We start from the raw sequence: 14,562 nt of genomic DNA, 5'->3' as shown, positions 1-14,562 counted from the left end.
ATGAATAAGAAATGAATCGCAAATTAAAATGATAAAAAAACTCTTTTTTAATTAATTTTAAAACATTATTTTGACGTCACATTCTCCTAACGATGTTGACGTCACATTGAGGTTCTTTCGTTTAACATTTAACACTCCATTTAATGCTTTTAGTTCATTTTTTACCGTACAAATTATAATTTAATTATATTACGGGGTGTGCGCTCTTCTAATAACAAACACATTTAGCTTACTAATTACCACCCAATAAACGACGATAATTTTCCCCTATAAATATGGCAGTTTAATTAAGGTCACCTAACTTCATTAAAGATGCCTTTGCGGCTGGAAATCATTAATTTATCATTCTCTTAATTCATTAAGCAGACGATCAAAGATGCTTTAGCACGTCTTTTGCAGATTACATTGCGTCTCGTCTAGTAGAAACAGCGTTTCATTATTGCAGAGGTCCTAGTTTGATAAGGGTGTTTTAATTAAAATTTCAAGCAGAATTAGCAGATCGCCACCGACATGTCTCAGGGAAATAATTGTGTATGGAATGGACATATTTGAGGCTTTATCGCATGAACGATAACGCAAATTAATGACATTGTGTCTGAGTCGTCTGAGAGTCACATTTTTATACTCCCTATACGATTCTAATGGTCAATAGTTATTCTAAAAATTGCGGAAACTTACTGACATTCTAAAGCACAATTTGATTGCAATCGACCTATCGCGTAAAACAGAATTCAGTCAGCAATCGAATGCTATAAACTTATGTTCGAACGTGTTTGACGCAGTATTGTTCACGTGCGGAAAAACATTTACCGCACGCATATGTCAATGACAATTGCCTGATTGCCCACAAAAGTTTTTGACACTGACATATGCCAGTTTGTTTTGCATATTTGCATGCAGCAAATGTAATGTGTGTGCTGTGCAAGTACGTGCGGTAGATCAGCTTTACTGCACGTTCGCGGAAAAAAACAGTTATCTGTCTAACAAGGTGATAAAATCGGACTTAGAAGCTAGAACAGTAAAATGTACGCTTATTGCTGCCTATGATTTATTTTTTATACTGACTTTTTTATTAGAACCACTTGCAAATTTTTGTCTTTTATAGTGTCAATATTCATAGTAGCCTACTCAAAACAATTAGGTGATATTATGTTATTTATGAATACAATTTTTTTATTCAATTTTACTCGCCTATTTCCTTAAGGATAATAATAATTTTTCAGGACTAAACAGGAAAATAATGCATACGGTAGATCTCTGTCGATTTTACAAGTTTTAATTTGAATTCTCACAAAGACTATAGAAGCGCATTTAAGCGCTATTTAGGCATCAGTCGAATTTTTGTACTCAGGAATAAGTGGTGTGCAATTTTTTAATTTCATTTATTCCTACAATGAACGAGCAACATGATTTGATGGAAAGTGAGGCATCGCGAGCAATAGGGCAACTCGGAACCGGGTGAACACAGACACATGTTACCCAAATATTTAATGTCAGCCAAAGTGTAGTTTCAAGATTGTGGAATCGATTTCTTGAAACAGGAAATGTTAGAAGAAGACCAGGACAAAGTCGGCCATCAACAACAACACCCGGAGAAGACCGATTTCTCCAATTGCTCGCGAGAAGAAATCGCAATGTCAATATAACATTTGTAAGAAGCAAGTCTGCCCGTGGTACCGGAATACTTGTGTCTACTGAAACCATAAGAAATAGACTCCACAATGTCGGATTGTATGCCCGAAAACCAATGGTGTGTACTCCACTGACTGTGGAACACCAAAGAGCAAGAAGAGCATGGGCTGAGCTTTATCGAAATTTCACCTGTAATGACTGGGGTCGGGTACTCTTCAGTGACGAGCCTAGATTCATTTTAGAACCTGATAATCGATGTGTTCTGATTTGAACGTGGAACACGAAACAATCATCAGTTTATAAGAGAAAACATTGAAGGTGACGGTATCATGGTATAAGGTGGCATTAGTTTTGGCGGGCATACAGATCTTTATTTCATTGACAGTAGTCCCTTAAACGCCAACAGGTATCTTAATGAAATTCTTCAACCTATTATAATGCAGCATGCTGGAGCAATAGGTAATCAATTCATATTTATGGATGACAATGCTCGTTCACATCGCGTTAACATCGTGAACAACTGGTTGGATGAAATTAATATTGAGAGAATGGTATGGCCTGCCAATTCTCCAGATGGAAATCCAATTGAGCATGCTTGCGATACTTTGGGAAACGTGTTGCAAGTAGAAATTCACCACTACAAACAATTCTAGATTTTTGAAATATTTAAATTGAAGAATGGAATGGAATTCCCGAAGGCGTGTTTGATAACTTGATTGAATCAACGCCATCACGATGGCAAGCCTTTTTAGCAGCAAGAGGGGGTCATACTAATTATTAAAAATTCATTTTTGTACCAAATTAATAAATCACGAATTCAATTTACATTGGATAACCATCGCCTTTTAATTTAAAAATTTCCACAATTTTAAATAGGACTGTCACAACTGGTCAAATCGAGTTTGAAAAACAAGAAGTGCTTTATTTTATCAATAAAATATTTTAAACTACAAATGTAATTTGTTTTGATACGTTTCATGTGGCACAAAAAACTTTTAAGACAATATTTTAAAATATCCCCTAATTGTTTTGATCAGTGTATTTTCTTTCAATCAAATTTAATCCGTCTTATTTCCTTTTTGAATAATTTAAGGCCATTCATGTTCTGGTGACTTTGTCAAGAGGATAATTTCCATGGAAATGGAAATATTAACCAATGCTCTACTCCGATTTTATCGTTTCTACAGAAATTAATTGGCAAAGTTAACTGGAATTGGATACATTGACACTTCAGTAGATGGAGTGAAAAGTGCCCAGGCAATAAAGTAGCACTATGACGATAAAACTGTATAAGAGTCGACTGTGCATTTTTTAGCATTATGTGACTTTCTTTCTCTATCGATGAAAAACACATTTGTTTAAGCTGATTAAAAATTTCATTTATGCGGTAATTGATGAAAGCTCTTTGCATAACAGTGGCTCTTTTATCTCTATAAAATTAATCCAATTTCACGTGCATGTGCCGATGTTGCAAATTCAAAAACTGCTGGGTTGCTAAATCATCAAAAGCTTCAGTCGATTAATTTGGGAATTTATATAAGCTCAATTCAGTTTGAATTTCAATATCTATCTACGTAGTCCAGGAATATTGATTGTAATCAGGTGCAATTCATTGAAACACTTGTTTAATTTTGGATCTTTTTCATTAATTTGCGTATTTCCATTATTACCCCTTGCTCAGCCTAAATTCGTCGATTAATATCTCTTTGTTACACAAATCATTTTAAATAATGAACAACCTTTAGGTTTGGTTAATATTACAATTGCTCAATATCAGTTTGTAAAGAGTCGCTCTTTGATCGGTTCCACAAAATATCATAAATTCCCTCTAATATTCATTTGTTTCCAATCAATTGCCCTAAAGTCTCTAAAATCAAATAGATGTATCAGCGGAATTCAAATACACACTATTTAACAACTGTTGAACTGTGTAAACACGACTTTTAATCACAAATTATCCTATGAAAGTTTAGTGTTTATCGAATTTCCATTTCAGGTAGCATTGGCAATTATTTATATTGTTGCTATCCCCGGCATTCTGTCTGAAGTCTGAACATCCCAACAATCATATTAATTAAACACAATAATGATAATTGAGGAAGGGATGTACCGGGCCGAATTTTGAGTTATACTTGTGAATGAATTAAAATGGGAATTGTTGTTTTGAAGCGTCTAATTACGTGTTTTGTTTCAGTTTATTAGCTGGCTAGAAGCATGTAGAGTTTGCAAATTTAGTCTGGAAAATGAGCCGCTTACCATATTCGCACCTGTTAATCAAGCTTTCCAGAAACATCTTGGCCTCACCCAGGACACCGACTCTTTAGCTCAGTATCATATAAGTAAGTATAAATTAATGTTACTTTGAGTTCAAAAGCAAATCACAGTTTCTTCCAAATACTCTAAAAAAAAAGCATAAATATTGCTAATTTAAAATTCATGTCACCCCAGTTTTGTATCCAGGAAATACTGAACGGAGAATAGCATTTTGTAAGAATGTCATAGTAATGTTGGAATAAAATCCTCATCAACCGCTTTGAATGACCTTTGGTTCCAACAGGATGCTGCCTCGCCATATTACGCTAGAAGAGTGGCTATTTATTTGTCGGTAGAGTCATTTTAAGCAATAAAGACCTATATATGTATGTTGGCCGGCACATTCGCCAGAACTAACTCCTTTAGATTATTTTTTATGGGGAACTCTGAAAGGACTTATTTATAAATCTGTACCTGTCGATATCACTGGGCTGCGAAAGAACATCATTACAACTTTAAGGAGCAAACTAAGAAGTGTTTTATGGTCAAGGCAGAATTTAAGAAGACGCATATGGGTGAAAATAGAAAAGACATCTTTTTGGATATTCTGATGTACTATAGATTTCTTTAACGACCCTAAATTGCTCAATTCAAATGCTTACCTCTATGTATCTCCTACGGATCAGGAAAGAATAGCAAATTCATAATTCGAAGTAATGGAGATACAACTCAATGAATACGGGCTTTAAAAGAGAATTAAAAAATGGTAATTTTTTAATTTGAAGTTCTTCAACTCAAATTTTCAATTTTTAATATTTACATGTCGATGGATTCTCTAAAAACTAGAAACAAATTGAACTATGAAAAACTCTTTTCGTATTGTCGCAATTCCTTTGCACTCGATGATTTTCAGAGAAAATACTACGTAATTGAGATGTGCAGAAATGTCTCACTAAGGCTCAAAATTTGAATTTGTGAAGCAATTTTCTATGAACGATGTATGTTAAACGGCCGGCTAGCAGAAAAATATATGGCTGCGGAATTTTTCTGTTGAATGAACTCGTACGGTAGACTTAGGGTCATAAAAGGGAGACCATAAAAGTAAAAATGCACCCGAGCGAAGATAAGAAAGGGCGTCGTAAAGATGAAATAAACTTCAACAGTAAAATTATGGATTGATAAATTATTGCAGACAAAGTCAATTTTAACATCTCCAAGAGTGGTCGTATAAGCGGAAAATGTTATCCAAAGACGTATAATACCTCCTGAAACTACACAATGCCTCACTTTATTACAAGTAACTAAGTTCAGGATGCCATCTGTTACACCCTTCCCGAATTCATTTGCATCTACATGAACGGGCGCCAGCATAAGATAAGAATCTCCCATTTTGTCCCTTCAAGCATTATTTCCGAGCAGGAGATCGTGGGTGCAGCAGCAAAATGTTCTGTTTTTGCAACTACAGCCTTAATTACTACAAAAGGGGGGATCGTGATAAAGCGAATAAGTTTAACTAACGTAATGGATGAAGTTGAACTCTATCAGATTAGGTTAGAGTGTTACAAGGCTCTTCAAAGTCAAGTACTCTCCAGTCTGGGTGTATGAATTTCCCGTTTTGATAAACTGTCTTTTAAATATTCTGCGGAGGAGACGGTTTCTGCAATTATTGGATTTAGATCTATAATACACTGAAAGTATTATCGAATTTCCCTATCGAGCGAATTTAAAAAAGATGATAGTTAATGCAAAAGAATCGCTTATCGGTTAAATTTCCTCCGGTAACATTAACTTTTCATCTCTTGAGCTTTGCAGATAATATTCGCTCCTCCACTCCTAAAATAACGGGAGCCTCTCATGGAGGTAATAAATGGGCTTAAGTCGACATTATGAACTTTCGCGATTAAGTTTAGTGATAAGCCATTTCTGAAAACCGGGTAAAATTTGTAAAACCCAGCTACCAAGACCGGGACTATAAATTCCATACTAAGACCTCGCCGAGTCGAATTTGTTAGATCTACAGGGACTGGAAAAGAAAATCCAAATATTTGACAAGGCCAAATTAGCCTTCTTAATTCTGGAAATTTCTAATTTTAATATATGGAAATGAAGGAGATATACAGGGTGTTTGGTGAACCCACATATGTATGAAAAGGTCTGTGGATAAATTACAGAGTGTATTTTAGTATTCTGATGGTGGAAGGAAGCACCACTGTTTCAGTAAAAGCACCGTTTAGCGGTAAAAATGAATGGGGAACAAGTTGTTTTATTTAAAAGTGACATCTCTTGAGGTGCAAAAACGTTTCGTCAGGTATATTGCAGAATGCGGCGTCCTCTGCCGCAAACAAGAAAGTGAGTAAATATTTTCGTTTCCCATCAATCTCCCCGGAGATCAATCCCTCCTCCGGAAGACAAAATTTCATCAGGATATCGCGTTACTGTCCAAAAACATAATCAAAAACGAAATGAAAATTTTAATTTAAATACCCCGTGTCTCGAGAACTTCGTCGTTGCAGACCAATATTAATCTGATCTTAAAATTCCTCAGATGTTCCCCCCTTAAAGTTTAACTGCGCTCTTAATTAACACCCTGTATAATCTAGTTGAGATACCCCTCTCACATGTTTTCGTTTTAAAATGTTAGTATATTGACCCACTAATGGCTTCAAAGGATGTCTGGGAAAATATTGCTGCATTACCTACAGCTGCCAGAAAATTTTATTCCCAAAACGACAAGGTTTTATTGTTGCACTCAAGGAAAATGCTTTCAAAATGGGCTGACATTAAAGTATCTAATATGAATGGTATTAAACAAAGGGCATTTTTCCCGAAGGCAAAACCAAGCCAAATAGACAGACTATAGAGTAACCGATATTACCGAAATGCTCAAATCATCGAGAAAATGAATACTTCCACAATATTTCCCATTTCCTCGGTTGAATTTTCAGTTTGTAAATGCCCAACTCTGGAGAACGATTTCTTTTACCTGCACATATTTTACCGGAATATTTTATTGCTGCCAGGAATCGACGGCATTTCCAGGAAGGCCCATTTCAAACCACATTACTCTAGTTTGGGGTTCCAAGTGCAAAGCTGTGGTGCAAAGCTAACTCGATGCGGAGCATTTGGAATTTTTAATGGAAAATGAATTCCTGAAAAGTGTGAAAATGCTAGAGGTTCATTTAAATAATTGATCCAGAACTGATTATAACGATTGATAAAAAATGACGACTGGAGGCCAGCTGGGTAAATCGAATCGCAAAGCTGGTTGGATTAGAATGGTAGTATATTGTGTATTTATTAAAAGGAAAAATAAATATATTCCTAGCATCAGGCATCAGAGGTCAACAATATGATTTTCGCGCGATACCTCTTTACGGGAACAGGAAGTTATATGGTAATATTTTTCTGGTCTGCTACTTGCCTTGCAGGCAGAATAACGGATATTCCCGGCCGTATATATAAGCAAAACCTGGACCTACCTGCATTAATGTTTTTTTGTGACGTCAAAACATAAAAAGTTGCCAGTTCTGCGAATATCACAGAAAGAGTGATTTACCTTACAAGTGCGGAAAATGACACTTTACCGCCCGCTGATTGCACCTGACCGAATGTCGCTAAACAAATCATCAGCAATGGAATGCAGTGAGAACGCTTTCTTATGTGTTAGATAAAATGGTTTTCTTACGAGAACATGTCTGTTAACTTTATTGTCTTCTGTAAGTTGAAATATGTGGAGAAATCTTTACACGCACGCGTGCGGTAAAATTTTTTGTTAATGTCATAACACAAAAAGCATAAAAAGCTTTGTCTCTAACACTTCGATTTGGGCACAGGAAAATTTTTTACCGCACAAATGCAAAAAGCGTAGTAAAGTGTTATGTTTAGATTGCAAAGGCGTGGGATAAAGCCAGTTTATCGCACGCTCGTTAGATACTCATCTTTCTCTAGTTCTTTTAAATAGTTCTATTCGGCAAGAGGATATTCAAAGTAAACCGAATTTTTAGTTTAGATTAAATTTGATTAGTCGATCCTTGTAGTTCCGTCCCTGTTTTTATTGGCAAAACTCACCGAGATAAGTATCATAGAGTATCGCATTACGGGAAATTTTCGCTGATATGTATAAAAAACCATGGAAACATCCTGGTCATTTTAATATAAAATTAAGAGATATAAGTAGGTATAAGAAATACCTATTAATTATTTATAATGAAAAGTAAATTAAAGAAATCGTATAACATACAATTAAAAAAGTATGCACTTCAGCGTTCCAAACATTTTTTTTTCGAAATTTGGACAATGTACAGTCCCCAAAAGCAACATCTCAAATAAGGAAAGTTTTATTTTCCAACATTTGGTAAAGTGGAAAACTCCCCAAGTCTCAAATTCTTAAAAAATTGATAGTCGACGCACGTCACAGTAAATATATTAAGGAAACATTCCTTGTGCTTCGTAGTTTCCAAATCGTCAATAAAGTACAGAGGGTCCCGTAAAAACTGTTGATAAAAATGGTTTTTAAATGATAAAAATTATTTCATTGTGAAATTACCACTCCTTATGTGGACGGCTATCAACAACCGACTTTACTTTTACTATTTGAACCAACATGACTTGTATACTGTTTTGATTAGTTTGAATGGAAATATCTCAAATTTCTGAAATAATTCATATACATATGCTATTTATGATAACAAGCATTTGAAACATAGTCTTCATTAGCTTCAAATTACCGAAATAGTAACAAAGGCGGGTATGTAGGTATTTATTAGCAAATTCACTAACGAATGGTATAATGTTTTTGGCTCGAAGTGACCAAAAATTTATGTATTTCGAGGATGTTATCGGAATTTAGGAATTTTTGAAATAACCTGTCGAGCTGATTATGGAGTGAATATTCCCGTTCGGATCACCCTGAGTTCGTAGTCTCAGAGACACTGTTTTGTGCAAAAAAATCTTTGCAACTAAAGCTAAGGTTTCTTGGTATTGAACAATAATATACGTGGTAAAAACAATATTGAGAAAAACGAGTAGTTTATATGAATGATAAAGCAGAGCGCACAAAAGGTCACTTTCGAGACGAGTGGTGCTAGTTAGTGCCTAAAAAAGAGTGTCTGCTCTGATATTTCAACTTAAACATAAACGTAACGAAAAAACGTTTTATGAGTAATGACGATATTGTTACTTTCGGAGGGAATAATATATAGGGTGGTCTATTTAAAAAAATAGAGGTACCTCCCCAAGAGGTCTGCCACTGATAAAAAAAATTGATGTCCTCTTTTTCCCTGAATACGCTGTTAAATTGGCTTCATCCCAAAATGGAGTTATACGAATATAAAACATTAAAAGATTACAATTTGGAACGAATCTCGACTCAAACTAATATTTATATTTTCCAAATAACTGGGACTTAAAATGCTTAAAATTTCGAGAACGCTGCCAATTAATCAAGTTATACCATTTTGTAATTAACTGACATTTAATACAGAGCTAGCGAGAAGCTTTAAACTTTTATAAGCCTTCCGTCTTCTTATGTTAATCTTGAGAAAGTCGCTTGAGGAGGTTTTCGGGAACTGCACAACTTCTGCGATTTCTCTTTTAAATGAGGCTGACTAATTTAAATGAACAGAGAGTTGTAAGCGTCGTGGCTTAAACATTAAAAACATGTAAGGTAAGGTTGGACGATGTTGATATGCGAAGAAGCGTCTTAAAATACCTCAAAAAGAAGCATCCTCAAAAATTCCCTTCGGTCCATTGAGCCGACATGTACGTAGTTATTTAAGACGGTTCAGTCCCGAGGAAACAACTTTATTGAAGAGACGCAGTTGATACGCCTTTTCCCAGGAAATAGTTCCGTTCTGGCATGAAAATCTGGAAGAAAGTAAGGTTTTAAAGTCATTTGTAATCCCCGAATGTCAAAGTAAGTCCCCATTTAACAAGCCCCGTATATGGAGAAGCGGAAAATTGTTAATCTTTATTAAATTTCCAGCCGATGAACTGATGAAACCGGATCTTCATATTACGATTGATCGAGATTATCAAAAGATTATGGGGCTGAGATGTATTATCGGGTGCTTAGATCTATGTTTTATTTTTTAATAAATGCAGCAACTCCCCCAACGTTTATTTCCTTAAAAGCCTTTTGAATATTTATCTAGGCCGACTAATTTTCCCGTATTTCTCAAGCTTAGTTAGATACGATCTAGCCTGAGATGCAAAATATGTAGCATTTAATTTGGCTTCAACTATCGATTAGAAAGCTTCCGAAACGTGTGCGTGTTATAGCGTGGCTTTACTTCCCCCATAATGTTTTGAGAATTTGCCTCATTTTGCAAGAGAACTAATTCAAAAAGTCCACAAAAAGCCTGGCAATAAATTTAAATTTGCCAGAGTTCCACATTCTTTGTGGCAAACACGGCAAGCAACCGACGCGACGCTCGGACTGCAATGTATGTTCGAAGTTTAATAAAGTCCCCGGTACACGTGATACCGCATAATTTAGTCATCAGGAGTATTTAATGGAAGAATTAGAATTTATGGATGTTGGACAAGTGTTCTTTGGAGAGAGATAGAAGGGCCTGTATTAGGCCAAAATAATTACCTAAGTGAGAGAGCGAGAGGAATAATGTTCATTGAGACCAACACTCCTGTGAAAATTGGTCTTTATGCACGATGTTTTACGTCCTAAAAACAGAAAAAACAGAGTGTAAATCCCTTTATGCCTCAAGAGCCACTTTATACAAGCGTGAAAATACCATGGATTTTTATGCTTTTCTAGTAGTATTTTTTGGTTTGCAAGCACTATACTCAAAGCGTAACTAATCGTAACGCCACAGGACAATACAGAACCGACAAAGCAGCAAAATTCTCCGGTGCATTATTTCCAAAATTTAGCTCGTGGAAATGATGATGAATAAAAAATAAAGTCACATATTAAAATTAGCAAAACAAACTCTTTTACAAGCATTTCATTTGTTGCAACGTACAAAAAATTAATGGTAAGTTCGCAAAAGGAACGAGAGTTCAAGTAAAAATGGAAGATGATGTGTGGCAACCTGTTGAGACGTGTTTCTATTTATTGGCTTCATCAGGTGTATGTGCCTGCAAAGCAAGTATAGTGTATCTAGCTTAAGAATGGTTGTACGTCATAAGTGACGTAATTTCATTGCCAATCAGCCATATGGAACAACATGCGTCGTTATGGTAATTTAAATTATGTTGGCAAAATATTGCGACGTTGCCGTTACTCAAACGTTGTTTTGCGATTTGTTTGTTTGACGTTTTATCTCACTGTTTACATTTCAAATTTTTTGAATTTTTAAAAAGTCTCTGGGTTAATTAATTCATTTACATTTCTATCTAGTAAGCTGCTAGTACTACGCTAAATAGTAGAGCGAAAACACTTTTAAGCAAAACGTTTTTGATTAGTTAAAAGTTTAAAGTTGATAATACCGTAAGATATATGTTCAGGTATGATATTTACAAATTGGCAACGCAGCGGATTTTTACCGCGATGACGTGCAAACATTCTTACGCTAGATATACCATACACATACAGCGTGTTGCGCATTTCTGAGGAAAAACGCATATTCACATTTTTTAACTTTTAAGGGTACTCACAAAAACTCTCGACACAGCATATTTTTCGGTCATTTTCGAAAGCTCTTATTTTGAAAACCTCTTCGTCGATTTTCATGATCAGAAAAGGTTCTGAAAGTTCGTTTCTTCTAGAAAGACGAACACTTATGGACGATATCTAGGAGCATGTTTGGCGAATTTTCGATTATTCCGCAATTAGTACAATTACATGGCATTTTTTAAAAGTTGTTATTTTTTATTTTTAAATATTTATACATATAAATAAAATTAATTGTGTTTGAAAAGCCATCTCTTGCCGAATCAGCAAAGTGGCCCGGTTCACATTACAAAAGTCTTTTCGATGTTATACGAAAAGCATATGCAAGCCTGAATGATAATGTGCAAGAATGATAGAAGGAACAAAAGAGAAAACCAGCAGACGTCAGTTCAGCCTACTATAGAAACACCCAACGTTTCTCTACATGTAAGAAAAGTAAATAGCAAGTATACAAAAAGAATAGAGCGTTTAAGCAAAAATGAAGATGTTGGCCAACATGGTGAATTATGTTTTATCATGCGAATATGCTTAATGAAGCCAATAATGGTTTCATTAAACATATTTACGTAAAAAGTGAGCATACACAGATCTTGCTGCGCATGTCCGAAAACATACGCACATGCGTATTTAAATAATTTAGTTTTTTCTATATTTATGTTCGAGTGTGGAATTTTTAGCGTTTACGTAGAAATAGCATTGAGCATAAATAGGTACAAAATAACGTAGATCATTGAAGAAATTGAGCAAACACTATGAATTGGCTTTGAAATCCGAATCAAGATCAACATACGAAATAAATGGATGAAAAACTTATCCATTTTCAGACATAAAGGGTTCGTACTAGTCATGAAAACATTGTCATTGTTCAGAGCGATTCGAACTTTTTCCTTCAAATTCTGAAATTTACAAGCGAGATCCCGACATCACGACTGTTATTGAACATGGCTTAAAGTGGAGAGGAGAGTAAAATGTTGAAATATTTGCTCAGACAAGACATTAGCTATAAAAAGAGGAGTAACGTCACTGACGTTTGAGACAAACTGGAAATCCCTGGAAATTTTATTAAAATATAAGATTTTCCAGAAACCATGGTCCCAGCGAGCAAAATTAAAAAAATAGGTTAAACCACCACAAAGGCCAGTAAACTAAGTCGAGTGTAAGTCCTTACTAGAAGATGCTACGGCATGTGGGCACTGCATTGACTTCTAATACACATACTTTAAACAATTTTTTAATTAATTCGTCATTTAAAAGTTACCATTATGTCAATGGAAACTTAATAATTTCCGTTGGCATAATGAATAACGTAATAAATCCTTTCTTAAGAAAATTCAAATAACATAAAATAAAATTACTACTTTGTATTTTAGTCGTAAAAGAGAATATACCGAAACCGTGCCTGCCAGTCAAAACGACCATACAAAATCGCATTTCCTTGAATGGGGTCGATTTCAAGCAGCGATAAAATATTCCAAGAGAATATGCGGAGGTAAAAGAAACCATATTCCGAATTGGGGCTTTATAAGCCGAAAACTCAAACCAAGGAAATTGGTAGTACACTAAAGTGTAAATATTTCAACTTTAGGAAGATGCCTCTCGCGAAATTATGGCTAAATTTTTCAAACAGAGCAAAACCGTAACTTTACCAAACCTGTTTGTATGTAAATGGACGATGCTAGATCTCAGTTAAACCTATAGGGGAATTGTTAATATGCACATCAAAAGACAAACATTTGAAATGCATCCCCGAAATAGGAATTACCTGGAAAATCAACCTTCTGGAAATTCAAACATGTTCGAAATATTTTCCGGTAGAACGCCCTTTTCAAGTGCAATTCCTCTACACATTTTCGGTTGGTTTGCTGGCTGGAACACGTGATATACGGATATTTTCCAGCTGGATCTAAAAGCCGAATGCGAAAAGAGGAAAAATATGCGCACACATTGAGTAGGTACCGTCCCTAAAGATGGAAATAAAAAAACTTACCTCGCTTTTATATGAAGGAGAAGAAATGTTTGAATTGAGTTAAGAGATGAAATATGCTGGTATGCTAAAACTAGTTGGAAAATTAGGGATAGGGTTAAATTTTTAAGTCAAATATGGCTGAGAGTAATGCAGAGTTTAATATTTCCATATAGGCATCTAAATTTACTTTAATCTTAACAAGCCTCTCATCTGCTCTTCATACTACTTCCACTCAACAAACAAGACAAGCGTTCTCCCTTTAAGTACTACCCTACAGAAACCAGTGTAAAGTATATAAGACCCACCAAACGACCGAGAAATTTTAACTGAAATTTCAATGATAAAAATCACTAATGGACCACCAGGCTTTTAATCCGTTGGCTATTCATGACATTTCAGTAAAAAAGGGAATAAAAGTACAGTCGTATATTGCATCCTAATGGAATCGACTACCATAATCTATACAGTCAGAGAGACGGAATTTGTGTGTTCGAAAACACCGTGATGCTGATTTAACTGTAGTGATGACGAAAGAGTATAGATGGGTTAGCTGGCAATGAAAGCCATGCTGCAACAGTCCTTAAAACAATACGAAGAATCTTTTTATAGTCTACAGTACTTACGGTGTCAGCCACAAGAGGCGCTCTGGTAGCTTAATGCGCTCGTTGCGCTTTAGTCTGGTCGTTTTAGACTCTACATTAAGTATCAACAATGTTAATCCAGCCGGATTGGATGTTTTATTATCTTCAGTGGTTAAAATCGACTTACTTTTCTATCCTTAAATTTACTATACATGTAGGATCAAAATTGACTGTTGGTGTATTCTTGTAGATAGGTGTTACTTTCAAGCTTGATAGATATTAGATAGAAGGTATTATTTTTAAGATTGATATACCCCTGAGGTACGACCCTGATAGGCATTAATTGGAGCATGGGAATTTCCCATACTATGCCTGGTCGACATTGGAAATCCCCGCAATGAACTTGGTCAGCATTGGAACTGCTTGTAATAGACTTTGTCAGCATTGGAATTGGCTGTAATAGACTTCGTCGGCCCTATAATTGTAGTTCCAATTCCACG

General features: G+C 35.3%; 1 protein-coding gene across 4 annotated transcripts in view; it reads left to right on the top strand.

Moving 5' to 3' along the window:
• Fas1 (fasciclin 1) overlaps window positions 1-14,562 on the top strand; it is a 125,524-nt gene that overhangs the window by 69,937 nt on the left and 41,025 nt on the right. For all 4 annotated transcript variants that reach the window (XM_066403121.1, XM_066403122.1, XM_066403120.1 and 1 more), the window contains exon 2: window positions 3,827-3,971. In XM_066403121.1, coding sequence (XP_066259218.1) covers window positions 3,827-3,971 — 145 coding nt within the window. The remainder of the gene's footprint in view (window positions 1-3,826; window positions 3,972-14,562) is intronic.

Source organism: Euwallacea similis, chromosome 28, assembly GCF_039881205.1.
Source record: "Euwallacea similis isolate ESF13 chromosome 28, ESF131.1, whole genome shotgun sequence".
Classification (NCBI taxonomy): domain Eukaryota; kingdom Metazoa; phylum Arthropoda; class Insecta; order Coleoptera; family Curculionidae; genus Euwallacea; species Euwallacea similis.
This window is presented reverse-complemented; position numbering and strand designations above follow the sequence as displayed.